A 26438-nucleotide genomic window follows, 5' to 3' on the forward strand; every position below is an offset into this window, starting at 1 on the left:
GGTATGGGTCTTTGGTATATGCAAGTTCCCAGGCTAAGAATCAAACCCGCGCCACAGCAGCAACCAAGGAGTGACAACACCAAATTCTTAACCCACTGTACCACAAAAGAACTCCTGTTCTGGTTTCTTTATTCCGTACTTCATCAGTTTCTTTCCTTACCTTTGGTTTTTGCTAAGTTAAACTCTCTCAACGCCCAGTTTTAGATCATTGGAAATAGCATCAGGTATGTGAGGTCACTTTCCGATGGCCATGGATTCAGAAGTGAGAGATTTCTCATTAAACACACTTTTATAAAACATTGAAAATCCAGATGGATGCATGCTTCAACTTGGGACTTTGGGACAAAATGTGTGCCCCTCACCCACACAGAGTGCCCCCAGCTCTGGAAGGCATTTATGTAACACTGCAGGTGCTCTATAATAGGTTGCCCATAATAGATTGCTGTCTTCCTCTAAAAGTGAAGACATGTATCAGATACTGGAAAAGAGTCAAACTCCACTCTGAAGGATTGGACCTCAGTTTGGTCTTATGAAAACAACCTGGTTTCTCAGCTAGTTGTTTTCTCTTTTAAGGGACTGAATTTATCCTTTGGATACTACAGGCTAGTGTCAGAAAAAACATGGTATTTGAGACAATTCACCAGAGGATGTGCCATGATGGGCAAAGTCAAGTATCATCCAAAGTTGTGGAAAGGCCCTTGGGTGGCTAGAGGGGAAAGCAGAGATGGCGGCGGAGGAGGGGAGGGTCAGACTGTTGGAAAGAGCAGGTAGAAAGGAATCCTGGATACACACACAGAACCCCCTCCAAACTGCTCTTGGGCCTGGGGTGTACAGAGCCAGCTGATCTGTGGATGAGAAAACATGTCCACATGAAATATTCTCTTTCCAGTTGCAGCAAGGGTCTCAACATGGGCTACGCATCAGAATCATCTGGGGAGTTAAAAAAAAAAATACTATCCTCTGCCCACCCCATTCCCCACCCACCTGGCTCAGGCCAGATGAATCTGAATCCAAATTTGTGTGCATTTTGACACCTCCCTCTACACCTTCCTGCCACAGAGGTGATGCTAATGTACAGCCGGGGCTGAGAACCGCTGGACCCGGTGTGGACAGCGAAGGCTGTTTCACCGCCAAATTACCTGTCTGTTCCAAAACCTGTGGGAGGACACCCTGGAGCTGCTCACAGCTTTAAGCTGAGTTTGGCCTGGCCTGGATCCCTGTTGCTTGGGGTGAGAGGAGAAGTGACCTGACCTTCAGAACTCAGCTCTCTGGCAAAAAAAAAAAAAAAAAAAAAAAAAAAAAAGGTTGGCAAGGAAGGCCTGGCAGGGGAACAGGAAAGAAGGGAGCCAGGTGTCCGGCACACGTGCTTCCCCTCTGCCTGCGGAAGGCAGTGTTCTCTCCCTCCTGTGCGTCATGGACACTCAGGGATACTTGTCAAAATGCAGATGCCGGGCCCCACTCCCTGTGTTTAGAAGATCTAGGGTGTGGCCCAAGAATCTTCATCTCATCGGGTCCTGGGTGGCTCTGACAGAGGCTCATAGTGCACAGTGTTAGAAATAATTAGAATTTCCATTTCTAGAAGTGGTTAGAACTGGATAGTGGGGCACTATCCAAACGGGAGGCCTTCATGGGAAAGAAGTGGACTTGCCCCAAGTTTTCTTTGTGTAATAGAAGGTGGAAGTGAGGCAGGAAGGGCCCTCAACTCATTCAGTCCTCGTTTCCACCAAAAGGGAAACAGGGCTATGTGTGCGTGTGTGTGGGAGGGGGGTGTCCTAGCCTGACTGCAGGCAGGAGGTGCAGGAGCAAGGTGGGAACCCACAGCATAGCCTCTGGTCTTGCAGAACACTTCCGTGTCAGCGGTGGGTTTCAAAGTGAGGTTCCTGGGTTGGCAACATCAGTGTCCCTTATTAGAAATGCACATTCTCAGGCCTGATCCCCTTTAATGTTTGGATCAGACGTTGGGGAAAGGGAGGGCTATCCCCCATCTGTGCTACAACGAGGCCTCGGGTGGCTCTGTTAGTGCTGAGGCTGGAGGACCCTGCACCACAGGCTTGGGTGCTTCAGCTCATAGTCTTAGGAAAAGGTTCTTGCTCTCCTGGCTGCCACTTTAGTCTCTTTTTGTGGGGGGGAAGGAGAATCCACACGGCACCCATCCCCTCCCCACCCCCCAGCTACTGGGAAGGGGCTTCTGCACCAGGAGGAAAGGAAGCCAGGTTCCGGACAGCTGCCACCTGCCAGCAGGCTGCACTTGTCCCCAACCCGGCTGACTCTCGGCCTTGTTTTTCCTTTCTTTACCTCCATCCGGAGGGAGCAGCAGGGACTTTCCCTCAGAAAGAAAAGGTACCTGGGGGCCTAACACCTGCCCCCCCCCAAAGCAGGGGCAGCTCTGGCTCAGAAGCCCCAGCGTCTGGTTCCACTGTCCCCCCACTGAGAACTGCAGGAATGGAGCTTAGAGAGGCTCAGAGCACACCTCCTCCTCGGAGGATGGGAAGCGAACCCTGCTCTGGGACAGGCAGCATCCTGTACCAGGACAAATGGCCTTCTTGGGAGGGGTGACAGTGTTCTTCCCCCCATCTCTAGACAGGCCGAGGCTGGTGTTTTAGTCAGTTCAGGCTGCTCTACATGCTGCAGACCAGAGGCTTAACAGACATATATCTCTTGGTTCCCGGTGCCGGGAAGAGGCTGATTCAAAGGCCAAGGCAAGGACTGACCCAGTGTGAAGGGTGAGGTCCTAGCTCCTTCTCCAGCCTCAGTTCTGGACCTCTTCCAGCATTCTGCTCAGAGACAAAGACGAACGTGCTCAAAGAGGGAGTTACTGGGATCAGGAACAATCCTGCCTTATTGTCCGGAAACGTGTTCTATGAGTCCATATCTTTGAAGCAAAAATTGAAGAACTTTCTTAGGTTAAATTAAAAGCACAATTTTATATTTTCTTGTTGAATAACTTTACTCGAGGCAACAACTGAAGTATAATTTAATTCAACAGGAAATATCACACTTGGAGGGAAAACAGAAAAAAAAAAAAAAAAAAGAAAACCTTAAATTAAAGCCAAACATTCTTTCCAAGGCACAACACTGACATTTCCAGATTGACAGCCGAATGAGTTTGTTTCCATGAAATAAAATCTTGAGTCCAAAGTCTGCCTTTGAAACAGTTTTCCACTTCATCTCCGTTTCTGGGGGCTCAGGGCACGATGCTCGTGGCCTTCCTCAGCGCCAGGTAGCCAGTGACCACATCGGACGGCAGCCTCCGAATGTAGGAAAACTCTTCAATGGTGCTGAAGCGCAGCTTGCTCTGGGGGTCAGTGTAGTTGGCCTGGGTGAGAAATGGGCACAGGGAAGGGCAGAAAGTTGTTGTTGGAGGTGAGATTTAAGGGCAAGTTTTAAATTATTTTTCTGTTTTATTCAAAGTGAAATATATCTTCACCATGTCTGACTCTGTCACTAAGAACACTAAATTGCTCACTTTGGCAAAGACACATTAATCTTCTCAGACTTGAGAAATGTTTCAGGGTATGAACAGGAAGACGGGAATAACCACATCAGACACTGGAACTATTCTAGTTGGTGCCTCGGGGCTACAAGCAACAGGTCCAACACTGAATTTATGCTGATCATCCCTCCATGATCCCTGCCTGCAGACTCCACCTGCTTCAGAAGCTCCCGATCTGTTACTCCTCTCTCCCAACCTACTTCATGTGCACTCCTTTCCTGCTCCCTTGCCCCTCCCCAGGCCACCACCGTTCCCTGGGCCACACTGCCTGTGTGACTGGCCACCCCACCCTCACCCACTAGAAGGGAAGCAGCCAGGGGCATCTTCACAACTTGCAATTCTGATTGTGCCTTTCCTCATGAAACTCCTCAACAGCTCTTCTCTGTTCTCGGGACAAAGGTCCACGTCCACAGCATGGCTCCTCAGACCCTGCCTGGCCCCTCCTCCCCAGCCTCTTCCTCAGCCACTCTCTGGTTTCACCCACCCTGGCCCTAAGTCCCTCCCTCCTGTCGTGCCCCGTTCACCCTTTTCTTGCTCAGTCCTCACCTGCTCATCCCCAAAATGGATAAGCAGGACTCAGCCCCCAAATCGTATCATCAGGGAAGCCTTATGTGCCCCCATAGGCGATCAGGACCCACCCCCCACATTCATCTTAGCACATCTGTCTCCTGGGGGATGCTCATCTCTGCTGCTTTTATGTTTACTATCTATGGACTCTTTGACTGAAGTCTAGGCTGTGAATCTCCATGAGGCAAGAACCCTGTGGTCCACTTATCGTGGATTCCGGCTGCATGGTCTCCTAGTGAGATGCAGAGCATGTGGGGGCCTTCAGTTAGTGTTTGTCCCACAAGTGAGGAATGAGTGAGTGAACAAAAAGGGGACGATCATGACAATCATGGAAAAGAGAACTTGCTTTCCACTGATATGTCAAAATCCTCTTTTGGTCTTTTCTCCCCATGTACAAGGTGAAGGAAATCACTCACTACCTCAAGGCACATGGCTTCTATAGGTTTTGAAACAGAAAACCTGAGGGTGAGTCATTTGGAGCTCCTTTAAAAAATTATAAAAGAAGCTACTGACGTCTAGACAGATAACATCCAATTACTCAGGTGTGAAGTGTCTGCGCCAGGGCCGGTCCACCCTGCGGGGCCCCAGACACACTGAAATGCTGTGATTTAGGAGGCTCAGTGAAGAAGCCACAAGCTGAAGGGAACTTAGTCATGGGTTTCTCATTCTTAAAGGTCTCCACTGGGGAATGTCCCTCAGGGAGTTAATGTCTGCGTGTCAGGAAAATGAGATTATTCCTAAAAAGCTAAGATTAATTACAGCTCTAGATTAAAAAAAAAAAAAAAAAAAACAACAACAAAACCTTTTTGATCCTTTGGTTTAATCTAGATATTGCCTTTCTGGATCACAGTTCCTTTAATGCCGGGCATACAAAGGAAGGCTTAACTAGAAAAACAGCAGAAAGTCCCTTAGAGGGTTCCTGGCCACGAGGCAGTTAGAGGTACTAACTGGCATGGGAGACGGCCCGCAGTTCCGAGCAGGCGTGCAGGCATGTGCATCTGGCTTTGATCATCTGGCCTCCGTGTAGGAACCAGGCCTGGCCTGGCTCCATCCCTGTGGCTGCCTTGTTCCCACCACCAAACAGCACTGAGCTGGCCCGCCCAAGTTCAGACCTCACTGCCAAGAAGGCTGCTGAACAAATAATGCAGAGCACAGAATACTGTTGCACCAACAAAAAGGTAAAAAGAAAAAAACTAAAAACAAAAAAACAAAAAAAAACTTTTGCACATACTGGACTTGACTTAGTAATCTGAACAGAGAGAAGGGGGTGGGTGACGCCTCAGAGATGAACAAGTGAAGAACCACACTCCTGCTGTCTGCCCTGCTCTGGATACCACCGATCCAGCCTGAAGGAAGCACAGGCCCATTTGGCGGAGGGTAGGCAGCGAGCAGCTTTAATGCCTCCCTTGCTCCAGGCTGACAGGCAGCATCTCACCCGGAGCCCCAGTACTTCCCACAGCCTTGGGATGAGGGCTAAACACAGGTGTACCTCGGCATGCCTTCCTTCCAGGCCCCAGCACAGGGGAAACTGCACTTGGCTGGTTGGGACAGACAGATCAAGGTAAACCTGAGCCAGGCTTTAGTTTTTAATTATGTAACTTTAATTCCTACAAGTAACAGGTGAACACATTCTCCTCTAAAAAAAAAAACAAAAGAAAGCATTACGAATAAGACAAAAGTCCCCCTTTACCAGCATCTACCATCCCAAAGTCCTTTGTCTTCCCCTGAGGAAATCACTGCCAGCTGGGCACCCTCCCAGAGCTTATTACACATACCCACACCCCCCCAAACACACACAAGAGAAGCACCCGGCATTTTGTTGACTGTGTATCGATTTCTACTTAAGTGGTACCATGCTATTTAGACTGCTTTGTACCACATCTTGGAGGTTTATCCACGTTGTGACCTATACACGAAGTTCACAGAATAGCATGACACCCCCACCCTCACTCCATTGGTTGACCTTTATGTTGTTTCCAATATTCTGCTAACACATTTTCTCATACGCATTTGTGCATGAAGCTCCTTGTACACACTACTTCTCTAGGGAGCTGGCTGGAAGGCAAATTGCTAGGTCATAGGCTTCTACTTCTTGGTCTCAATAGGTGGTGCCAATTGTTCTCCCAAGAACGTGTACCAATGTAGACTCCCACCTCGGAACAGCCTAGAGGAGGATGTCCATTCCTCTATGTGGGTGACAAATGTCTTCATTTCCTCCCTACCTGGTGAGTCTTTTTCCTAATTATCAGTGAGACTGAATATCTATTTATTGGTCATCTGTCTTTTCTCCTTGTAATTGTCTCTTCATATCCTTTAGATGATTCTTTCATGGGATTGCCTTTCGATGATATGGTAGAGTTCCTTATATATTCAGAACTTAATTCTTACATACAGTGGGGCAAGATCTTAGTTGCATATAATATGACAAGTCCTTTGCCAGTGGCTGAGACAATGCTTCTTAAAATTATTTTCATGCCTTTTTTTTTTTTTTTTTCTCTTTTTAGGGCTTCACCCTCAGCATATGTAGGTTCCCAGGCTAGGGGTCTAATTGGAGCTGTAGCTGCTGGCCTATACCACAGCCACAGCAACACCAGATCTGAGCCCTGTCTGCAACCTACACCACAGCTCACAGCAGTGCCAGATCCTTAATCCACTGAACAAGGCCAGGGATTGAACCTGCAACCTCATGGATACTAGTCAGATTCATTTCTTCTGAGCCACGATGGGAACTCTGATTTTCATGCCTTCTAATGTGTGAAAACCATTCCACTAGCAGATAAGCTGTCTGATAATGGTGAGGCCAAAGCTACATTCTAAGGGACCAGCCTCCAAGTCTTGACAGAAGCCATGGCTGCCACAAGCTCAGTAAAAATGGTACAGGGAGAAATTTCCACTTTGGGTCATAACAGAATAACTGATGCCAGACTAGCTCTTCTTCCATAAACAACTATTAAAATGGGTCAAATATATGAGACAACTATTTTCAGGGTGTAGACAGGAGACAGCATAAGACTACAACATCTCTCTCCAACTGAAGTCTCCTTGGGAACTTTCAGAAGAGATACATACCCATGAATAGATGCAAAAGGAACCACTACACACACACACACACACACATGCACACTCACACTCTTTCATTCTCTCTATTTTTTAGGATCATTACATTTAAGGTCTCCATTAACAAAGTTTGTAGTACTCTTAGGATCATGTGCTCTCTGGAGGAGAAGCTAAAACCAATGACTAATTCAGAGAGGAAAACTAACATTATTTTCAAAAATAAAAAATCTTTCCCAATATAAAATATATATCATTGGAGTTCCTGTCGTGGCTCAGGGTTAATGAATCCGACTAGGAACCATGAGGTTGCGGGTTCGATCCTTGGCCTCTCTCAGTGGGTTAAGGATCCAGCGTTGCTGTGAGCTGTGGTGTAGGTCAGCGACTACAGCTCCGATTAGACCCCTAGCCTGGGAACCTCCATACACCGTGGGAGCAGCCCTAGAAATGGAAAAAGACAAAATATATATATATATCAATTTACTTTATTCTAGAAGTTGAAGTCATACATTTTCATTAAAATGTAAGCATTTAGTGCAACCAAAATACCATCAAAAATAAACAAAACTAAACTGTGAGGGACCAGAGGGAAGGACATAGCCTTTTTTTTTTTTTTTTTTTTTTGTCTTTTGTCTTTTTGTTGTTGTTGCTATTTCTTGGGCCGCTCCCGCAGCATATGGAGGTTCCCGGGCTAGGGGTTGAATCGGAGCTGTAGCCACCGGCCTACGCCAGAGCCACAGCAACGCGGGATCTGAGCCGCGTCTGCAACCTACACCACAGCTCACGGCAACGCGGAGCGTTAACCCACTGAGCAAGGGCAGGGACCGAACCCGCAACCTCATGGTTCCTAGTCGGATTCGTTAACCACTGCGACACGACAGGAACTCCGACATAGCCTTCTTAAGCAGAGATGTTCCAATGTTTTAGCCAATCCTTGGTTGAATCTTAGGAGTGGACAGTGTTTTAAGCTCACTCACGTTTCATGACCAACGGGTAGTTGGCACTGAAAAACTTTTCAGGGCTGTGTGAATTGTGCGACTGATTGTCCTAGATGCACTACTTTATTGAAAAAATAATGTTCATGAGGAGTCAATATGTAGTTTAAGAGACAATCAGTTTGTGTCTTATATAAATGGTACATCAGTGGTTTTTAATCTGTGCTAGACTTCAAAACTGTGATCTCCTATTACTGTATGCAACCTTGAACTCCACCTCTGCAGGGGTTCTTCTGTGATTAAATAGGTTATAAGTAAATTCAGAGCAACTGAGTACTTATCTAAAAAGATTACCTTTGGCTGGTGGTGAGCTGCACTGAAAATTTACAACAAAATGTCTCTGGACAAGGAGAGTGAGAGAAGAGAAACAGAAGGACACTAGTTCATCTGTTATTTTACTGTTGGTAAGCCTAGCAGTAAAAGAGACAGTGGTCAATTGCTCTGACCCTGATGAATTTATAAACCGAGATCATCGTTGTTTATACTTGCAGATGTTAACTGGAAAAGTTATATATGCATAAACCTCTTCTTCCTGGATTTGGCAGATATGTATAATTACATTAAAATGGTCTTAGCACACATGCACAAAAAAGGAAGCATTTAAATGATATGAATGAGATTTAAAAAGTGAGGTATCTCATTATCTCTATAGTTATGAGAAGAAGCCCAGCTTCCAAATTTTTTTTTTTTTTCTCTGCTGTACAGCATGGGGATCAAGTTATTCCCAAATTTAATAATAATGAAAAAGGGTGAAGAAGGAGTGGAGGAGTTCCTATCGTGGTTCAGTGGTAACAAACCTAACTAGTATACATGAGGATTAGGGTTTGATCCCTGGCCTTGTTGAGTGGGTTAAGGATCCGGTGTTGCCACGAGCTGTGGTGTAGGTTGTAGACTCGGCTCAGATCTGGTGTTGCTGTGGCTCTGGTGTAGGCCGGAGCTACAGCTCCAATTAGAACCCTAGCCTGGGAATCTCCATATGCCACAGGTGTGGCCCTGAAAAGACCAAAAAAAAAAAAGAAAAAAAAAAAAAAGAGTATGTGGAAAGTTCCACACTTCATCCACATTCTGAAAATAAGGAAATGAGGTTATCTGGAGTGGCTGAGGTCCAGTGACTTGCCCAAGTCCCACTTGTCCAAATGCACTATTGGCTTTTAAACTGTGTTCCTTAGAAGCGTCATAGGAGTCTCTGTGGTTGGGGGAAGGAGAAGGACAGAGAATCTACATGGGACCACAGTGGGCAGATGGGTTCCAGGGGACTTTCTAAAAGCTTCCATTTGGAAAAGCAATTCTAAAGCTGACAAATAAGTTTGAAAATCACCACCTTTACCATAGTGCCTCTTTAAAGAAGTTTAAATATTTTTTTAAAAAACATAAAATTATTTCTAAAGTGCAGGAAATTTTTAAAACTTCAGAAGTGAAAAAGAGAAATTATTTTCTTTCATGTGATCTCACATAGGTAAGAAGCAGAGGAAGTGGAAGTAAAACTCAGGTCTCCTTGCTTTCTTTTTTTTTTTTTTTTTTTTTTTTTGGTCTTTTCAGAGCCCACACCCGTGGTATATGGAGGTTCCCAGGCTGGGGGTCTAATTGGAGCTGTAGCTGCTGGCCTATGCCAGAGCCACAGCAACGTGGGATCCGAGCCACGTCTGCGACCTATACCACATCTCACGGCAATGCCGGATCGTTAACCCACTGAGCAAGGCCAACCTCATGGTTCCTAATCGGATTTGTTAACCACTGCTCTACAATGGGAACTCCTTCCTTGCTTTCTGATGCAACCCTCACTCCATACTGCCAGCATGGACACCCCAGGTTGTAGCCACTCTGAAATAAACACATTAGCCATTCAGAGAACACAGATTCCAGGCAGGACCAGTGTGGATAGCAATACTGTCTAAATAGTCCTGTGAAATCTTCTTTTCAATTCATTCTTATAAGACATAGAGATGTAATTATACTCACAAGAAGTCCTGAAACATCAGAATACTTCTTAGCTGGTTTAAAGGATGGAGGTGCATCAATACTGAAGTCTGGGGAGGGAAAAAAAAAAAAAAAGATAACTAAACTGGCTTTAAGCATTCAGATCCCTTCTCTTTTTTTCCCCTAAAATACTGCTTGATGATATTCCTGAACTTTTAACTTTGTGATTAAGTACTCAGAGAATTCTCTGGGTATATAATGCAGGATGCCATAGACCAAGTGCAGGCTCAGATCCAGCTTGGCCCTGTCCCCCGGGGCCTTCCACTTCCGCAGAACCACCGGAAAGCTCATCTGCCCACAAGCCACTTTCACTGTCTCCGGCTACATGGGCGGGCTGATGGTGATGAGATGCCAAACAGCCCACTGACTGGATCTGAGCGTCCGGACACCGGAATGTCCACACCCAGACAACTGACTAGCTCACTTGTCACCCATCTGAGTCACCCCCATGAAAGACGTGCAATGGGGCAGAGATGGAAAGAACTTCGAACCTGTACTTTCCATTGAAGTTGAGCAGAACATATAACACTGGTTTAGAAATACTGCAGCATAAAGCATTTACTCTGAAAAATACCAACTCAGAGAGTAAAACAGAGTTGGTCTTTAAGCTGGTTGTTAGAAACCCTCCTAAATCTCAGACAACCTTTCTCCTGGAAATAAATTTTAAGGGTAGACTTTTGAATAAGTTTGTGTAACAGAAACACCAATATTATCCTATCAGGACCTACTTGTTCAGATTGAAATGTTAACAGCGACACTAAAAACCACACATCCATGACAACACAAACACACAGACACAACAGAGTGAGCTATGAGGAAGCATACACAAACTCTCCCTATATTGATGCCACTGTAAAATTCTTTTGCTAAAAATTGTTTCCTACATGAATGCGAACACAATAAAACAATGCAGGTTTGTTATACGAGAGTTTCTAGTCTGGACATTATAAACACATAGGAGGCTCTAGACAGGCTCACAGTTAGGATCGTTCAGTTGCCATGGCAATGCCCTTTCGGAAGCCAGAATTTGTTTCAGGTTCTTCCAGGTTCTGTTCTTCTTGCCAGCTACTGCACCACCATGGCCAGAGTGCTCAAGGCGAAAGCATGGATTAGAAGAAACAAAAATCAATGGAAATGATCATTTCAGAATATGACATTTATGATTATTTATAACTAAAATAAACCCTCATTCAATCAGCAATACTGTATCCTAACAATTTTTTAAAAAGAATTACACCATACAGCTTTATCTTATTTGTTAAAAAAAAAAAAACAACAGTTTTGCATTGTCAAAACGCATGAGTTAGTTGGTGAAGGAGTAGAAATAAAAGGTCATTTTTTAAAAGATGCCCATAGAACATCACATCCCATACTGGGTCTAACTTTATGGAATTTGCTCATGAATTTCCCATTACTTTAAAATAAATTTACCACAAAGTTAGATTTAAACCCCTGATAACATCCCTAAACTCCCTTCTGAGGACAAGTCTCCATCTTGTAAATTACTGGTACTCCCAAGCAAGCCTCAATCTTGGCACAGCAGCCCTATGGAAATTTTTTTCTTTTTTGTCTTATGAAGATGATAAAATAAAATGGAAAAAAAAAACAGAATTTTGTTACAGGCACTGCTAACACTGTATTTTCAAAGCTAATTAACAAAAAATAAACTTTAATGGTATAACCTGAATCATGTAATTTATTGTACACGTAATCAAGAACGAAAGGAAGAGTAGCCTATTTCTACTTAATAGCACAATAACTGCTTAGATTTACCTAAAGAAGCTAATGAGAAGAACTTTTTTTTTTTTTTTTTTTAAGTTTCAGATGAAGTTTAATTTCATCATGATTCTATGCTCTCTGGAGTGTTAACTGCACAACAGAGTTATACTCCTGCACCAGGCAGTCATTGTCTGTTGGCCATGGGGGGATGGTGTGTATAACCCTCAAGTCCTCTTCTTAAGTTGGCTCTGGTCATCCCAAGACAGTGAGGAGAACTCCTCTTTTAATTATTTCAAGCCTCATCTAAATCTTATGCAACACTGATGAAAAATGAAGGCAAGCGATCATCGTGGAAATGACTCACCCTCAAAATAGTACCCTTTAATGAATTCCACAAAGGACACCCAAATCCTTGGGAACTGGCACACTGGGAGATCAACAGGAAGGGCCCTTCCCCCACCCCTCCCACGATAGCCACAGCAGAGAAAGTGGTGACTGGGGTTGATGCAGATGGGGACACCAGTGCTCTCTGGGCTGGAGGCCCAGCAAGATCAGAGCCCGAGGTATGGTTGTTTGCTTTTTTATTTATACAACCCCTTAGATGCTTACCACAAAGTTAGGATCCTTAAATGGCAAAGGTTTGGCAGCTTTTTCCATAGGTCCTGTGCTAAAATCAGAGGACACCATTTTATTCTCACTCATGCCTTCCATGCTGATCCCCTTAAAACATAAGAATAGTATGAGGTCAGTGTCCTGCAGCTGAGTTCCTTCACTCAGCTCTCAGCAAGATATAAGATGATACCACTGGACCTGTGAGGGAAAATGATGCCCAGAGCCCCAGCAGGTGGCCTGCCCCGGACGAGTGCCTGCCAGACTGGGAGCAAGCTCCCACTGTGCAGAAGCCACAGTGGTGACAGCCAGGACCCCAGCTGCCATGCTTTCTGGCTCCCCTGTGTGCCAGGCACACAGGTGTCCTATCACTGCAAGGTAGGTGCTATTATCCTCAGTTTACACAGAAGAAAACTGAAGCTCGGGTGGACAGGTTCAAGGCCACACAGTGACTGCCTCTGGATTCAAACCCAGGTGGGGCCAATTCCAAAGCCCCACCATCTCCATGACACCGCATGGCCCCTATTGCTGCTAATATTGTCAAATTGTGTTTTGAAACATTGATAGAAAGAGTCCAGGACAAAAAAAAAAAAAAAAAAAAAAAAGTTCTCTGGTGGCTCAGTGGGTTAAGGATCTGGTGTTGTCATGGCTATGGCTCAGGTCATTGCTGTGGCACAGGTTCAATCCCTGGCCCGGGAGCTTCTGCGTGCCATGGATGCAGCCAGGAGAAAAAAAAGGTCCAGCCCCTTTAAGGGTCTCATTTGGCAGAGAAACCAGGCTACAGCTGGTATGCTTAAGGGACACAGGCATTCTGAGCAAGGAAAATAAGAAGGAGGAGGCTGGGGGGACCAGGTCACCCAGCTGCAGCCAGAGAGTGCCCTGACAAGCAGGCTGAGGTACTTTAAAACAAAAACCCTTTCAAGCTAAGAATGAGGAAGGAAAAACAAGTCAAAGTAAGAAATCACTTCTGATTTGTACTGCAATTTCCAATCTTCTCAGACTGCAATAAACTTTCATAACTGATATATAATTTACATGCACAGATTTTAATTGCAGCTTTCAAGAATTTTGCCCAATGTTTACGCTTAGACACTGTTCTGATTTCTACCATGTTACTTTGGCCTGTTCTGGAACTTGATGTGAGTGGAATCGGACAGCACTTACTGTTTACTGTGTTTGGCTTCTTTAGCTCAGCATAAAGTTTTTGAAGTTTTTTCATGTCATTGCGTGGATTGGCAGTCTGTCTTACAGTATTTGTATACAACTCAGCAGAGTAGTCTTCTGCTGTATGGATGTACTACAGTGTCTATCCATTTGCCTGTTGATGAAACGGGGGTCATTTTCAGTCTTGAGCTGTTATAAACAAAGCTGCTGTGGACATTCTACACAAGCCTTTGTGTGGACATGTGTCTACTTCCCAAGAGTGGAATGGCTGGACTATAGGGTAAGAATATGTTTAACTTTATAAAAAACTGTCAGATCATTTTCTTGAATGGCCACAGTCTTTTACACTCTCAGCAGCAGTGTACTAGAGTTCTGGTAGTATATATATATATTCTACCCCCAACCCTGAAAGAGCTTCCAGGTGGGGGGAAGGGATCGGGGGAGACAGAGACCATGCACTCTGCTGCCATAGTTCCCCAAACGGTTTCTTCTCAGACACCTTCCCTGGGGTCTCTCCCAGGGCTGTGCTCCCCTCCTCTGTTCACTACCCCTCTTGCATAGACTGCTTCTCACTCCACCCTCCTCCCCATTCAGGGTCTTTTCTCCCCTCCAAGGCCTGGCTCCAATGTCAGCTAAGAAGTGAGATGCCTCCAATTTCTCATCCTTTTCTCACCATGGGTAGCCACGGTCCTCTCTTTCTTCTCCTTTCCTCTCCTCCCTCCCGCAGTCCTGTGCCTGTATTTGGCCCTTCCTCAGCTCTGGGGTTCGGAGGAAGGCCCGGGGAGGACACATCTTGCCCTCTTCATTCTCTATGGCACATTCGGCGACCTGCCTTTTTTTTTTTTTTTTTTTTTGTCTTTTTAGGGCTGCACCTGTGGCATATGGAGGTTTCCAGGCTAGGGGTCGAATCAGAGCTGTAGTTGCGGGTCTACACCACAGCCACAGCAATGCCAGATCTGAGCCGTATCTTCGACCTACACCACAGCTCATGGCAAGGCTGGATCCTTAACCCACTGAGCAAGATGAGGGATCGAACCTGCGTCCTCATGGATGATAGATTCGTTTCTGCGGAGCCACGAAGGGAACTCCTCAGTGACACACTTTTAAACATAACCTTGACATCACTCTCCTATTTACAACTGGACAGTGCTTCCTACCGCCCTTGGGATGAGGAATAAATTCTGGCCTCTTGGCCTCCTCTTCAGTCTCACCTCTTGCTCCCCTTCCTTCTTACATTCTGTATTTTCTGGTGCAAAGTGCATGGAGTCATTTTCTAAACCATACAAATAGTTTCCAGTTGTTCCATTTTTATTTATCCTTCACTAAAATTTCCATGGGATTAGGCCATGTCAGTTTTATTTTTACAACAAAGATTTGATTTAGCCTTTTATACATAGCTAACTTTTATTGCCCTTGTCATGGTCATAGCATTTCTGCAGGTACAAGTGTCCTAAGAGAGCTAATTTGATGAGGAAGATTTGATTTTTCCCATCACATTTAATTAGTAACCAGCATTGCCTTGGATAATGCTAGCCAGTTGTCAATGTTATTTTGTGTTGACTATCTGTAAGACTAATGTTATAAATAGGGCACATGATTGATAGTTTGTACTTAAGTCTTAGTCCCTGAAATAACAGCAACTTTGTGAAACAGGCAGGGAGCATCACACCAAAAGGAGAGACAGACGAGGGAGGTGAGCAGGTGAGGGCAGGGTCAGATGCTGACAGTGAGAAGGCACAGGGGTTGGAACACCCTGCTTCACCAGACGGCCCAGTCTTCTGTGCCCTGCTTTCTAACCCAGTGTCTAAATAATCAGACTGATTGATGCGCTGACTGGAGTGAAGGGGCAAGACATGCAGCATCACCCGATGCCAGGATCAGTATTTGAAATGAATGCGCTCAGCAGGTCGCTGTGGGCAGTTGTCTCTGGTCAGGATGCAGTGGCCACATCCAAAGAAACACAGGAAAGATAACTCAGAAGTGACTGGGCTTGGTTACCTGTGGGCAAGAGAACAAGGTGGGAGGAAGGGGAGATGGGAAGGAGTGAAAGGAGCAAACCTCTCTGAGTATAGCTTTCTAAAGAGTTTTAACCTTTTGAACCATGTTAAAGTTTCGAGTACTAATAAATAAATAAATAAGACCAACAAGGATAGGGCAGCAGATAGAGAAAATGGAATACAAACAGAAATGAACCAACCTAACTGAAGTTTCAATGAATAACACAACCACACTGAAGAGGCGGAAGGGAGAAACAACATTAGTGGTGGGAACAGTGTTCTGACCATATGACCTAAGGTTAGAGGCCAAAAGAACCATGCACCATTGGTAGGCTTGTTTCTCACAAGGGTACAGGCTAATAATTCTGAAACTACTTTTACGTAAGTAAAAGATAAAGCAAATGAGGAATGCTGGTCGGGTAGAATGAACCCTGTGCTACCAGACTGAAATCACAGGTTACCAATATGAACTCATGGTTTTTAACAGATCCACATATATAAACATAGGGATGGATAGAGAGGTGGTGGGGGCAGGGACACACACCTACATTTCCTAGTTCTTCCATGGAGAGAGCTGGAAAAAATGAATAGGCACGCCAGTGTTCAGATCCTGGTTTCTAAATATTGTTCTCCAAGAACTAGTGACTTTCAAAGAAATGGCTGATTTCCAAGGCTGGGGCAGGAAAGTACAAGATGAGCCTTATGGTGCCAGAAAGTAAGAAAGTGCTTGTATCGGTTTGCTAGGGCACCTAACAAAATACCACAGACTGGGTGGTTTAAATAACAGAAATCAATTTTCTTACAGTTCTGGAGACTGGAAGTTCAAAATCAGCAAGGTGGTCCTAAGACCTAGCTCCTTGACTTATGGATGGCTGTCTTCTTGCTGTGTCTGCACACGGCCTTTCCTCCATACACACGGCTCACCCCACCCCCATGTCTCTCCCTCTTCTTATAAGGACACCAGTCATACTGGATTAGGGCTCCACCCCATGACCTCATTTAACCCTAATTACCTTCTTAATGGCCCTATTTCCAAATACGGTAACATTCTGAGGCGTACTTGGGGTTAGGGCTTTAACATATGAATCTCGAAGGGACACAATTCAGTCCATAATGGTACTCAAAAAATGATGGAGGTAAATTAAAGGACATAAGAGCCAGTTTGAAGAAGGCTCCCACTAGCCAAATCTGACAGTTTCCTCAACATCATTGGTCATTAGGGAAACAAATCAAAACTGTAATGAGATCACTTCCCACCCACTAGGACGGCTATACTCAAAGACATAATATCATGTCGGTGAGGATATGGAGAAACTTTGAAAAATGGTCTGGTGGGTCCTAAAAATGTTAAACATAGAATTATTATGTGACCCAATAATCCAACTCCTAGGTATATGCCCAAGAGAACTGAAAACATGTGTCTATGCAAAAAACTCATACATAAATGTTCATAGAAGCATTATTCATAACAGCCAAAAAGTACAATGTCCCTCAACTAATGAATGCGTAAACAAAATGCGGTTTATCCACACAATGGAGTATCCATTTGTAAGAAGGAATGAGGTATTGATACATGCTACACCATGGATCAACCTTGACTATATATGCTAACTGAAAGAAGCTAGACACGCAAGGGTGCATATGGTATGATTCCATTTATGTGAGGTACCCAGAATAGTCAAATTCATAGATAGAAAGTAGATCAGTGGTTTTCAGGAGCTGGCAGGACAGGCAAATGGGGAGTGACTGCTAATGGGTGGGGTTTACTTTTGGGAGTCACAGAAATATGCTACAGTTAGATAGTGACGATTGCACAATTCTGTAAACTTATCACTGAAGTGCACACTCAAAAAGGGTAGATTTCGGTATATGAATTATAGCTCATAAAGTTGTTAAAAATAAACATACACTTATGAAAGAATACAAGTACATTTATGAAGAAGGCTAGTAATGGGTTATAACCCACGGAATAAAACCAGAATGAATGACTACAAACACTGATTGCAAGCATGAATATGGGAATGGGAGAGAAGAGAAAGCTCTTGCTCACAGCAGAATTCTAACTAATAACTGCAGAAGGAATGAAGGAATTAGAAAATCCGCATTTGGCAACCCCCACTCTAATAACTACTGCAGGCAGGAACCATCAATGGACACTAAAAGTGGCTAGCAAAAGTATGAAGAGAAAACAGGATATTTACACAGTCTCAAAGTAACTCCCACAAGTTACTTTAATACAAACAGAAAAATAATAACTTCACAGTGGAGGAAGCTGGCAGACACCACCCTACTAAGTGTTCACAGCTATGGCACTGGTAATGGGATGTACTGACATCATGTATCATGACATGAAGCACTGAGAAGGGAGAGCATCCTTCTCTACTCCTGCCAAGAACATAGCACCTAAATCTAATCACAAGGAAATAGCAGACAAGCCCAAACTGAGGGAGAGTCTATAAAACAGTGTTCCCCGGTGGTTCAGTGGGTTAAGGATGCAGCATTTGTCACTGCTGTGGCCCAGGGACTTCCGCATGCCAAGGGCATGGCCCTCAAGCCAAACAAATAAATAAATAATGACCAGTGCTCTTTGTATATGTCAAGATCACAAAAGTTAAAGACTGAGTAACTGTTCCACATGAAAGGAGGCTAAAAAGGCACAAAAACTAAGTGCAAAGTGCAAGCCTAGACTGGATCCTCCACCAGACAAAGGACTAGAATAAAGCCTATATATGAGGTATCAGGGTTGCTTCGATGTTCATTCTCTAAATCTGACAATTATACTGTTGCTATGTATGTATGAGAATGCTTTTGGTTTCAGGAAATCTCTACTGGAAAATTTGGAGGATTAAAAAAAAAAAAATACAGTGGCGAAGTGAGATCCCCTCCCCTGGGCACACCCATCTCTAGGGAGGAAGCTGTGGTTAGCATGTGGGTGAAGAGTGAGGGTCACCTGCTCTGTTAAGAAGTGGTGCTATAGGAGTTCCCGTTGTGGTGCAGTTGAAACGAATCCGACGAGGAACCATGAGGTTGCGGGTTCAATCCCTGGCCTCGCTCAGTGGGTTAACGATCCAGTGTTGCCGTGAGCTGTGGTACATATAGGTCAAAAACTCGGCTTGGATCCTGCGTTGCTGTGGCTGTGGCATAGGCCGGCAGCTGTAGCTCCGATTCAACCCTTAGCCTGGGAACCTCCATATGCCACGAGTGTGACCCTAAAAAGCAAAAAAAAAAAAAAGAAGTTGTGGTATAGTCCTGAAGGGGGAAGCCCAGGCCCACCTGTGGGAAGGCACGTAAGGAGCAGGCCACCTGCCAGTGTCAGAAGAAGGAAAGGGGCTACTCACGGGAGGAATCCAATAATTCACAAGACAGCAGTAAGGAGTAGACCAGTGGGCATGGACTGTCAGAGACTGGGCCTACAGGCTAGCTTCAATTAAGGGATTGGAAAATAACCCATCATGGCTCAGTGGAAATGAATCTGACTAGCATTCTTGAGGATGCAGATTTGATCCCTGGCCTCCCTCAGTGGGTTAAGGATCAGGCATTGCCGTGAGCTGTGGTGAAGGTCACAGACATGGCTCAGATCTGGTGTTGCTGTGGCTGTGCCATAGGCCAGCGGTTGCAGCTTCGATTCAACACCTAGCCTGGGAACCTCTACATGCTGTGGGTATGGCCCTAAAAAGATTAAAAAAAAAAAAAAAAAAAAAAAAAGAAAGAAAAGAAAAAAAAAAAAGACCAAAGAAAAATAACCCTAAGAGCTATGCAGTGAGCATCATGTCAGAGTAGAAAAGCCAAGCTGGCCAGGGCCAACTCAGGGGAAACAGGTAGAATGTGAAGAGGTTTCCTGGGGCCAGATCCACTTTAACTTTCAACTTTACTGAGTTTTTCATAAAGAAAATGACAGCTTATATAATGTTTCCATCTGGGAGAAAATAAACAGAACTGCTGCAGAAGCAAAGAGGAGATACTACAGGGAAATGAGGAACCAGGCCCCAAGCCCTCCCATGGTGACTCCAGAACTACCCGCAGAACACTCCCAGCTCGCAGGGCACTGTCCTCAGTAGTGATGTCAGCTTTTTCTCCTGCACCAGAACTGCTGAGAGCCTGGGTTCCTCCCTCTGTGTCTGCCTCTTCCCTGAATCCTACCAGAGAAGCTAAAAGGTGCTAGATGCACAGTGAAATCCTGGGAGGGACCACAGGGCATCCTTTTGACATCAGCTGCTTGCTCTCAGGCCCCAGGCCCCAGTATAATGTGGCAAAAACACCTCACTGGGACCTTGGCAGGGGTGCAGCCCCAGAGGTGCTGGGAGAGCAGGTGCTTTATGGTCCCTGTGGGTTGGCAGGTCTGGGAGCTGTGGGGACAGGAGATGCCAACAAACAGGTGACTAGCTCGGAGGAAGGGCAGAGGTGGTGGGTAGGGAGGGTCAGGTGTCTGCACCAGCCACTGAAGCAGTAAGAAGGGTGTGAAAATGACATGCTCAAGCACTGACTTCCAGAACTGAGCCCTCCTGTTCTTCCAGTTACCCCATCCTCAGGCCCATGCTGAGGACAGGGCAGGGAAAGGACGCCATCCTGACACCAGCAGGGCCCTGTCATCCCAGAGCTGCATCCTGCCTCTGAAACAGCAATGGCTCATTCCCATCTCTGAGAAACCTTCAGTCAAGGGGAGGATCAAGTCTGTGAGGCTGGGCTGCAATGAAATACAATTTGAAATGATGTATAGTTTCCATTTACTAAACCATTATTAACACAAAGAGACTTTATGAGCTGATCTGTCCCGCCCCAAGACACGAACACACCCTGAGATCAGAGAAGAGAAGTGACACTCAGCCCTAAGGGCTGTCCTCTTGGCATCATGAAAAGAGTTGATTAAGTCCCAAGGAAGAGAAACCTGGCCCCCCATGAAAGAAGCACCTGCCTTCCCCTAAGTGAGGCTGGAGAACCCAAATACACAGCTTTGGCTTCGTGTCTCCCTGGCAGCTTGCAGGGCCCTGACTCAGCCTGAAGGATAACTTCGGCCTTCTGCCTGTGGTTAACAAAGAAGAGAGACAAATATCCCTTGTCTTGGCCCTCAGGAATCAAATGCTTACATCTATCTAAGAGTACTCCAGATTCAAATGCCTGACCATTACTTGTAGGGGTACCTGAAACAGCAAAAAAGTGAGATGCAAGCTAACATTCAATCTAGTGACCTAAATAAGAGCACTTAATTCCTTGAGAAGACTATCAACAAAGAGAAAGGGTCATGAAATTGTGCTAAGTGAAAAGCAGGGCATACAATGCTATACACCAAATGTAGTTTATGAAAAACTGTTAGAGAAAACACAAATTATGATAGTTCTTTGGAAGGACACTGGCTGACGTTTTATGTCCACTTTAAAAATAGAAAAAAGGAACATTATCATGATTTTTTTAAAAAAAACGTGGGGTAGAATGATTCTTTTTTTGATGAATAAATCAAATCAGCCCAGTAGTCTCTAGTTGCCTCCAATCACAGAAAATTGGAGGAAAAAGTTCCTCCAAAAGAAGCAACTGCTGCCTCTCAAGTTCTTCAGATGCTCTGCTTACTGCTTAACCATCGCAATCATCCTATTCTGTAATACTCAGTCTATAGGTCAATTAGGTTTCTCTGCAGATTTTATTTACTTGAATAGGCACTTGGAAAGTCTATAATGCCCTGCACTGATCTAATAAAATTCCCCCCTGCCCAAAGCATTTTTGTGCACCTTGGATTTGGTTATATTAGAGATCTAATTATATCTTCTAAGGTAGAGTTTGGTAAGAGTGAAATTAAGAGAGGGAGTCAAGAAAAAAGAATGTGGACCTGGGCAGTCCACCTGGGTCCCAACACCGATTCTACCAATTGTTAGCTATGCGACCACAGCAAAGTTTCTTAACCTCTCTATGCACCTATCTTTTATATGAGAATAACAATTCACAGAGAGTTGGTTTGGGAATTAAATGAGATAGTCCTTAGAAAGTACGTAGAACAAACTACCTGGTACATAGTAAATGCCCAATAAATATTAATTATTATTATTCATCATGATTTCTTTCACTTTAGCACAGTGTGTTTGTTCTCTAACCCAAGTTAACACTAATCATTTTTTAAAATATCATGATCAGAATGGATGGGAGATGGCACTTTCGAGATTATGATGTAATTTATCAATAATTACATTGTTACACTGAAAATATAAATCCAAACAGAACTGTAATTCTGTGACAATCTGTACAATTTAGTGAATGTAAACACTAATAATTTCTGCTGAACTAAAGATTCCTCTTGATGAAATAAAACTGCTTTAGTACTATTAAACTATTCAATGCCATTTTCTAGGGCTGACATAATGGAGACGTCTATAAATGCTTTGCTCGGAATAGTTTTAGGTCAAAAATATTCCATTCAACTCCTGAGGACTTCCAGGCAGAAAGCCCTTTAAATATCATCTATTCACTCAAGTTTACTTTAGAAACAGCATGCATATTCTGGAAAGTAAAATCCACAGTAAGAATCCATCAAGTTATTTTCACCAATTTCAAAAAGCACTCTAATGTTTATGTAAATCTCCTTTGTAAAATTTTAAATCCCATGAAAGTTTTACAGACACTGCTTTTTTAAAAAGACACAAATAGCTGGAACTACTGAAGTAGGGAAATTCAGATACTGAAAGAGCCATAACGTTGCTATTAACTCAAGAATTACTTTTATATAAAAACCACTAATTTCTCACTGATGAAATTTGTTCAGTCTGAAACATTTGCTCAGTGACAACTCTGGAAGGTCTTCCCCATCCAAACCCACTGCCCTGCAAAGGTGATCTCTCGTATCTCTACGCCCCACCCCCACCCTCCTTCTCTGATGACCATCACCTATGTGTGAGTCCTCATCTTCCTGTGTCCCATCACTAAGGCACCAGTACCAGAGAAGGGCTATAATCAGCTTTGGGACAGGGTTAGAAATGACAAGATCTTCCTAATTGTTTCAGATATGTGATAGGCAGAATTCAGAGATGGCCCTTAAGACTCCCTGCCTCTGGAGTTCCCATTGTGGATCAGCAGTAATGAACCCGACTAGTATCCATGAGGATGAGGGTTCGATCCCTGGCCCCACTCAGTGGGTTAAGGATCCTATGTTGCTACAAACTGTGGAATAGGCCACAGATGTGGCTTGGATCTGACATTGCTGTGGGTGTGGCGTAGGCCAGCAGCTGCAGCTCTGATTTGACCCCTAGTGTGAAAACTTCCGTGTGCCTCAAATGCAGCCTTTAAAAAAAAAGAAAAAAAAAAAAAAGATTCCCTGCCTCTGGTGTATACACACCTTTCTCCTTGTTTTTAAGCAAACTGCTAATGTATGTATCACTGTGAAGGGGTCTGAAGATATAATTAAGGTGGGTTTTTTTTTGCCATTTCTTGGGCTGCTCCTGCGGCATATGGAGGTTCCCAGGCTAGGGGTCCAACTGGAGCTGTAGCTGCTGGCCTACGCCAGAGCCACAGCAACTCGGAATCCGAGCCGCGTCTGCGACCTACACCACAGCTCACAGCAATGACGGATCGTTAACCCACTGAGCAAGGGCAGGGACCGAACCGGCAACCTCATGGTTCCTAGTCGGATTTGTTAACCACTGCGCCACAACAGGAACTCCTAATTAAGGCCTTAAATTAACTTATCTTACCCTGGTGGGTCTGCCCTAATCACGTAAGTTCTTTAAAGCTGGGTCCAGAGATCAGCGATAAGAGAAGACAGAGACCTTTGAGGTGAGAGGGATTAGACAAAAGATTCTTCACAGCTGGCTCCAAAGATGGAGGAAGCCATGTGGCTGGGAATGTGGACAGTGACACACTGACAGCAAGGAGACAGGGGGCTGCAGTCCTATAACTGCAAAGAACTGAATTCTGCCAACAGCCTAAGAAGAGAGCATCCAGACAAGAAACTCTTTGATTTCAGCCTGGTGACACCCGGAGCGGTCTTGCTGTGCCAGGACTTCTGACCTACAGAACCAGGTTCGATCCCCAGCCCAGCACAGTTGATTAAGGATCTGGTGTTACTGCAGCTGCAGCTTAGGTTGCAACTGCAGCTCGGATCTGACCCCTGGTCTGGGAATTCCATATGCCTCAGGGTGGCCAAAAAGAAAAAAAAAAAAGGAAAGAAAACTAATGCAATATATGTATGTCATTCTCTCCTCCTAGGATTTTGGGAGGGCAAAGACAAGCTATAATCCCTTGAAATGTCTTAAGCATACTGCTGGAGACCTAACAGAAATAAATTCTTGTGGATTGAACTGAACTGAAACAGAACAGAAAGGCTGAGCAGGGGACAAGAGGTCACTCTGGGAAGATTCCAGACAGCCCTTGGGGGTAGCCCTGTGCTAATTCCTGCATATGCTGTGGACAGAGAACTAGGATAGAATGCTGTGTTAGAGTAGGGAAAAAAAAAATATCTCAGACTCCTTTCTGGAGGTTGAAGCCAAGTTTTTTAGCTTCTTTATGAGATGCTGAGGATGGGAGTCAGGTAACTGGCTATCTACCTTATTAAATGTCACCTGAGAAGAGGAGAACAAAGAAAAAAGAATTCACTCTTCTAGGGAACGGCCTACTCCTAGGAGTGTCTGCTGAGGCTGCTGAGATGGAGACGCCGATAGGGAATACCCAGGCTGCCCTTCCTCTCAGTGAGAGCTCCAGGACCTCCAGAGTTGTGATTGCCACCACGCTGGGTTACTGGGAATTTCCAGCATCCCAAAGACATTTGTCCACACTCTAAAGATTGCTGTGGTGGGAGCTGATGACCAATGTACCTTTAGGGTCAAAACAATCACTCTTCCCAATATGAACTGACTATATTCCTTGGTCTTGGCACTGTTGGATATCAAAATGCACTGTGCACATACTGGGAGAAAGCACTCAATGCATGTATTTGGCAAAGGACTCCGAACAAGAATATATCAAGAACTCCTATACATTAATAATTAAAACAACCTGATGAGAAAAAAAAAAAATCAGGCACCTCACAAAAGATATTGGAATGGTCAAAAGCATATGAAAAGGTGATTGATATCATTAGTAAACTATGACACAAAAATTTTAAAACAATGACACAACACTACACAGCCATCAGAATGGCAAAAAGACAGATGATGCCAAGTATTGTTGAGGACATAGAGCAACTGGAATTCTTATACTTTACTGCTGAGAATGCACAACAGTGCAACTACTTTGGAAACCACTGTTTAACAATTTCGGAGTTGTGAGTGTGTCCACCTTATGATCCAGCAATTCCACGACTATCCATTTACCCAAGAGAAATGAAAGCATTTATCTACACAGATGTGTATAGGAATGTTCAGGGCAGCTTATGCATAAGGGCAAAAACTATCAAGAACTCCAATGTCCATCAGTTGTGGTATATTCACACAATATACTAGATGCTCCAAAACAGGTAATAACATGAATGAAATAACTCTCAAAAACCTTGTTTTATAGAGAAAGCCCAAACAGACACAAAAAGAATCTGCTATGATTCTATACATATTCTGTTTAAAAAGGCAAAGTCAATCTGGTGAGAGGTGTCAGAGTGGTGGTTACCTCTGACAGGGAGAAAAGAGTATGGACTGGAAAGGGTCACCAGGGAATTTTCAAAGGCCCTTGGAAATGCTCTTTATCTTGATCTAGATGGTAGACATAGGTAGACACCTTTGTAAAAAGAACCCGCGCCGCCACCTCAACTGGTGAAGTCTGTGTCAGAAGCTGTGCTCAGAGCTTTATCACCATGATCTTATTGAATCCTCGTAACAACCCCATGAGGTTAAGACCAAACCCACTTTTGGACAGGGAGACTGAGGGTCACAAAAGCACTTTGAGGATGAGGGGAATCACCCGTGCCAGAACTTCTTTGTATTCCTTCACGCGGTTCATTACGGCGCTCTGCACCTCACAGGCATTCGGTAAATGGCTGTAGAATGGACAAAGTTGATACACGGGAACTTCTGCTTGATTAAAACTCACATTAAATAAGAAAAGTCCTAAGCCTCGCTTTAAACGCGACCTCGACGGAAAGGGACGGCCTATTAGGGCAACAACAACTTCCCCACCCCCCGCTCTCCTCAAGAACAATGCAACGCTGGTGGTTCTTTAACCTACTCCCACAGAGTCAAACTAAGGGAAAAATAAAGTGTTTCATTTACACCAGAGACAAGGTTCTACCGAAGAGGTACGGCGGCACTCCCCTGCGCATGCGCTGCGCCCTGCCACGCCGTGCCCCGCCCCGCCGAACTCCCAGGCGCCTTCATCCCGCCCCAGCCCAGCCCCGCGCACGCGCAAGCTAAGCGAGTGTCAGGGTACCTGCGCAAAGCCAGAGGCGGACACTTTCTTCTTCTTACTGGCGCTATAGCCTCCGGCGCTGCTGCCGTTGTGGGAAGGACTGGCCGGCCTCTTCTTGCTGTTCCGGGGTATCCCGGGAGTGGAAGTGGTGGCCACAATTGGGATTTGAGCCGCCATTCCTACCCCAAGCCTTCCTCTCCGCCCCCCCCCCCCAACTTCTGTCCCTGTGCGGACCGTGAAACTTCCGGCCCTCGGTTACTTCCGTCTTACGCTTTTGAAAACCCGGCCTGGACTCTGAAAGCTTGCGTCGACTTCTCTCGGCCAAATCTAAAAGGCGGAGCTCGGAGCAGTCAGTTCTTTCCGGGCGGGAGGGCGTCCACGCGTCAGCCAGCCTCGTGTTGCTCCGCCCGCGCTCCGAACCCGGGCACGTGCTTGGAAGCCCCCAGGGATTGAGGAGTAGAAAGTACCACCATCTGTTTTAAAAAATTGGATTTTTTTAAAGTTAATCTCTTCTCACATTAAGTCAGAAGATTGATCACTTTTGATATCTGT

General features: G+C 44.9%; 1 protein-coding gene across 1 annotated transcript; it reads right to left on the minus strand.

The window, feature by feature from the left end:
• INO80C (INO80 complex subunit C) lies at positions 2929-26293 on the minus strand. The gene is made up of 5 exons (XM_003356408.4): positions 25908-26293; positions 12415-12525; positions 11065-11176; positions 10069-10136; positions 2929-3316 (listed from the first exon to the last, which is right to left on the minus strand). Exons 1-5 carry the CDS (start codon positions 26061-26063, stop codon positions 3185-3187), a joined length of 579 nt encoding a protein of 192 aa, XP_003356456.1. The 5' UTR covers positions 26064-26293; the 3' UTR covers positions 2929-3184.

Source organism: Sus scrofa, chromosome 6, assembly GCF_000003025.6.
Source record: "Sus scrofa isolate TJ Tabasco breed Duroc chromosome 6, Sscrofa11.1, whole genome shotgun sequence".
NCBI lineage: Eukaryota > Metazoa > Chordata > Mammalia > Artiodactyla > Suidae > Sus > Sus scrofa.

Coding starts and splice junctions, on each gene's coding strand:
- INO80C (XM_003356408.4), bottom strand. CDS start 26,063: ATGGCGGCTCAAATCCCAATTGTGGCCACCACTTCCACTCCCGGGATA. Junction 12,526..25,907: donor CCGCCTCTGGCTTTGCGCAG/GTACCCTGACAC, acceptor TTATGTTTTAAG/GGGATCAGCATGGAAGGCAT. Junction 11,177..12,414: donor TTAAGGATCCTAACTTTGTG/GTAAGCATCTAA, acceptor TTTCGCCTTGAG/CACTCTGGCCATGGTGGTGC.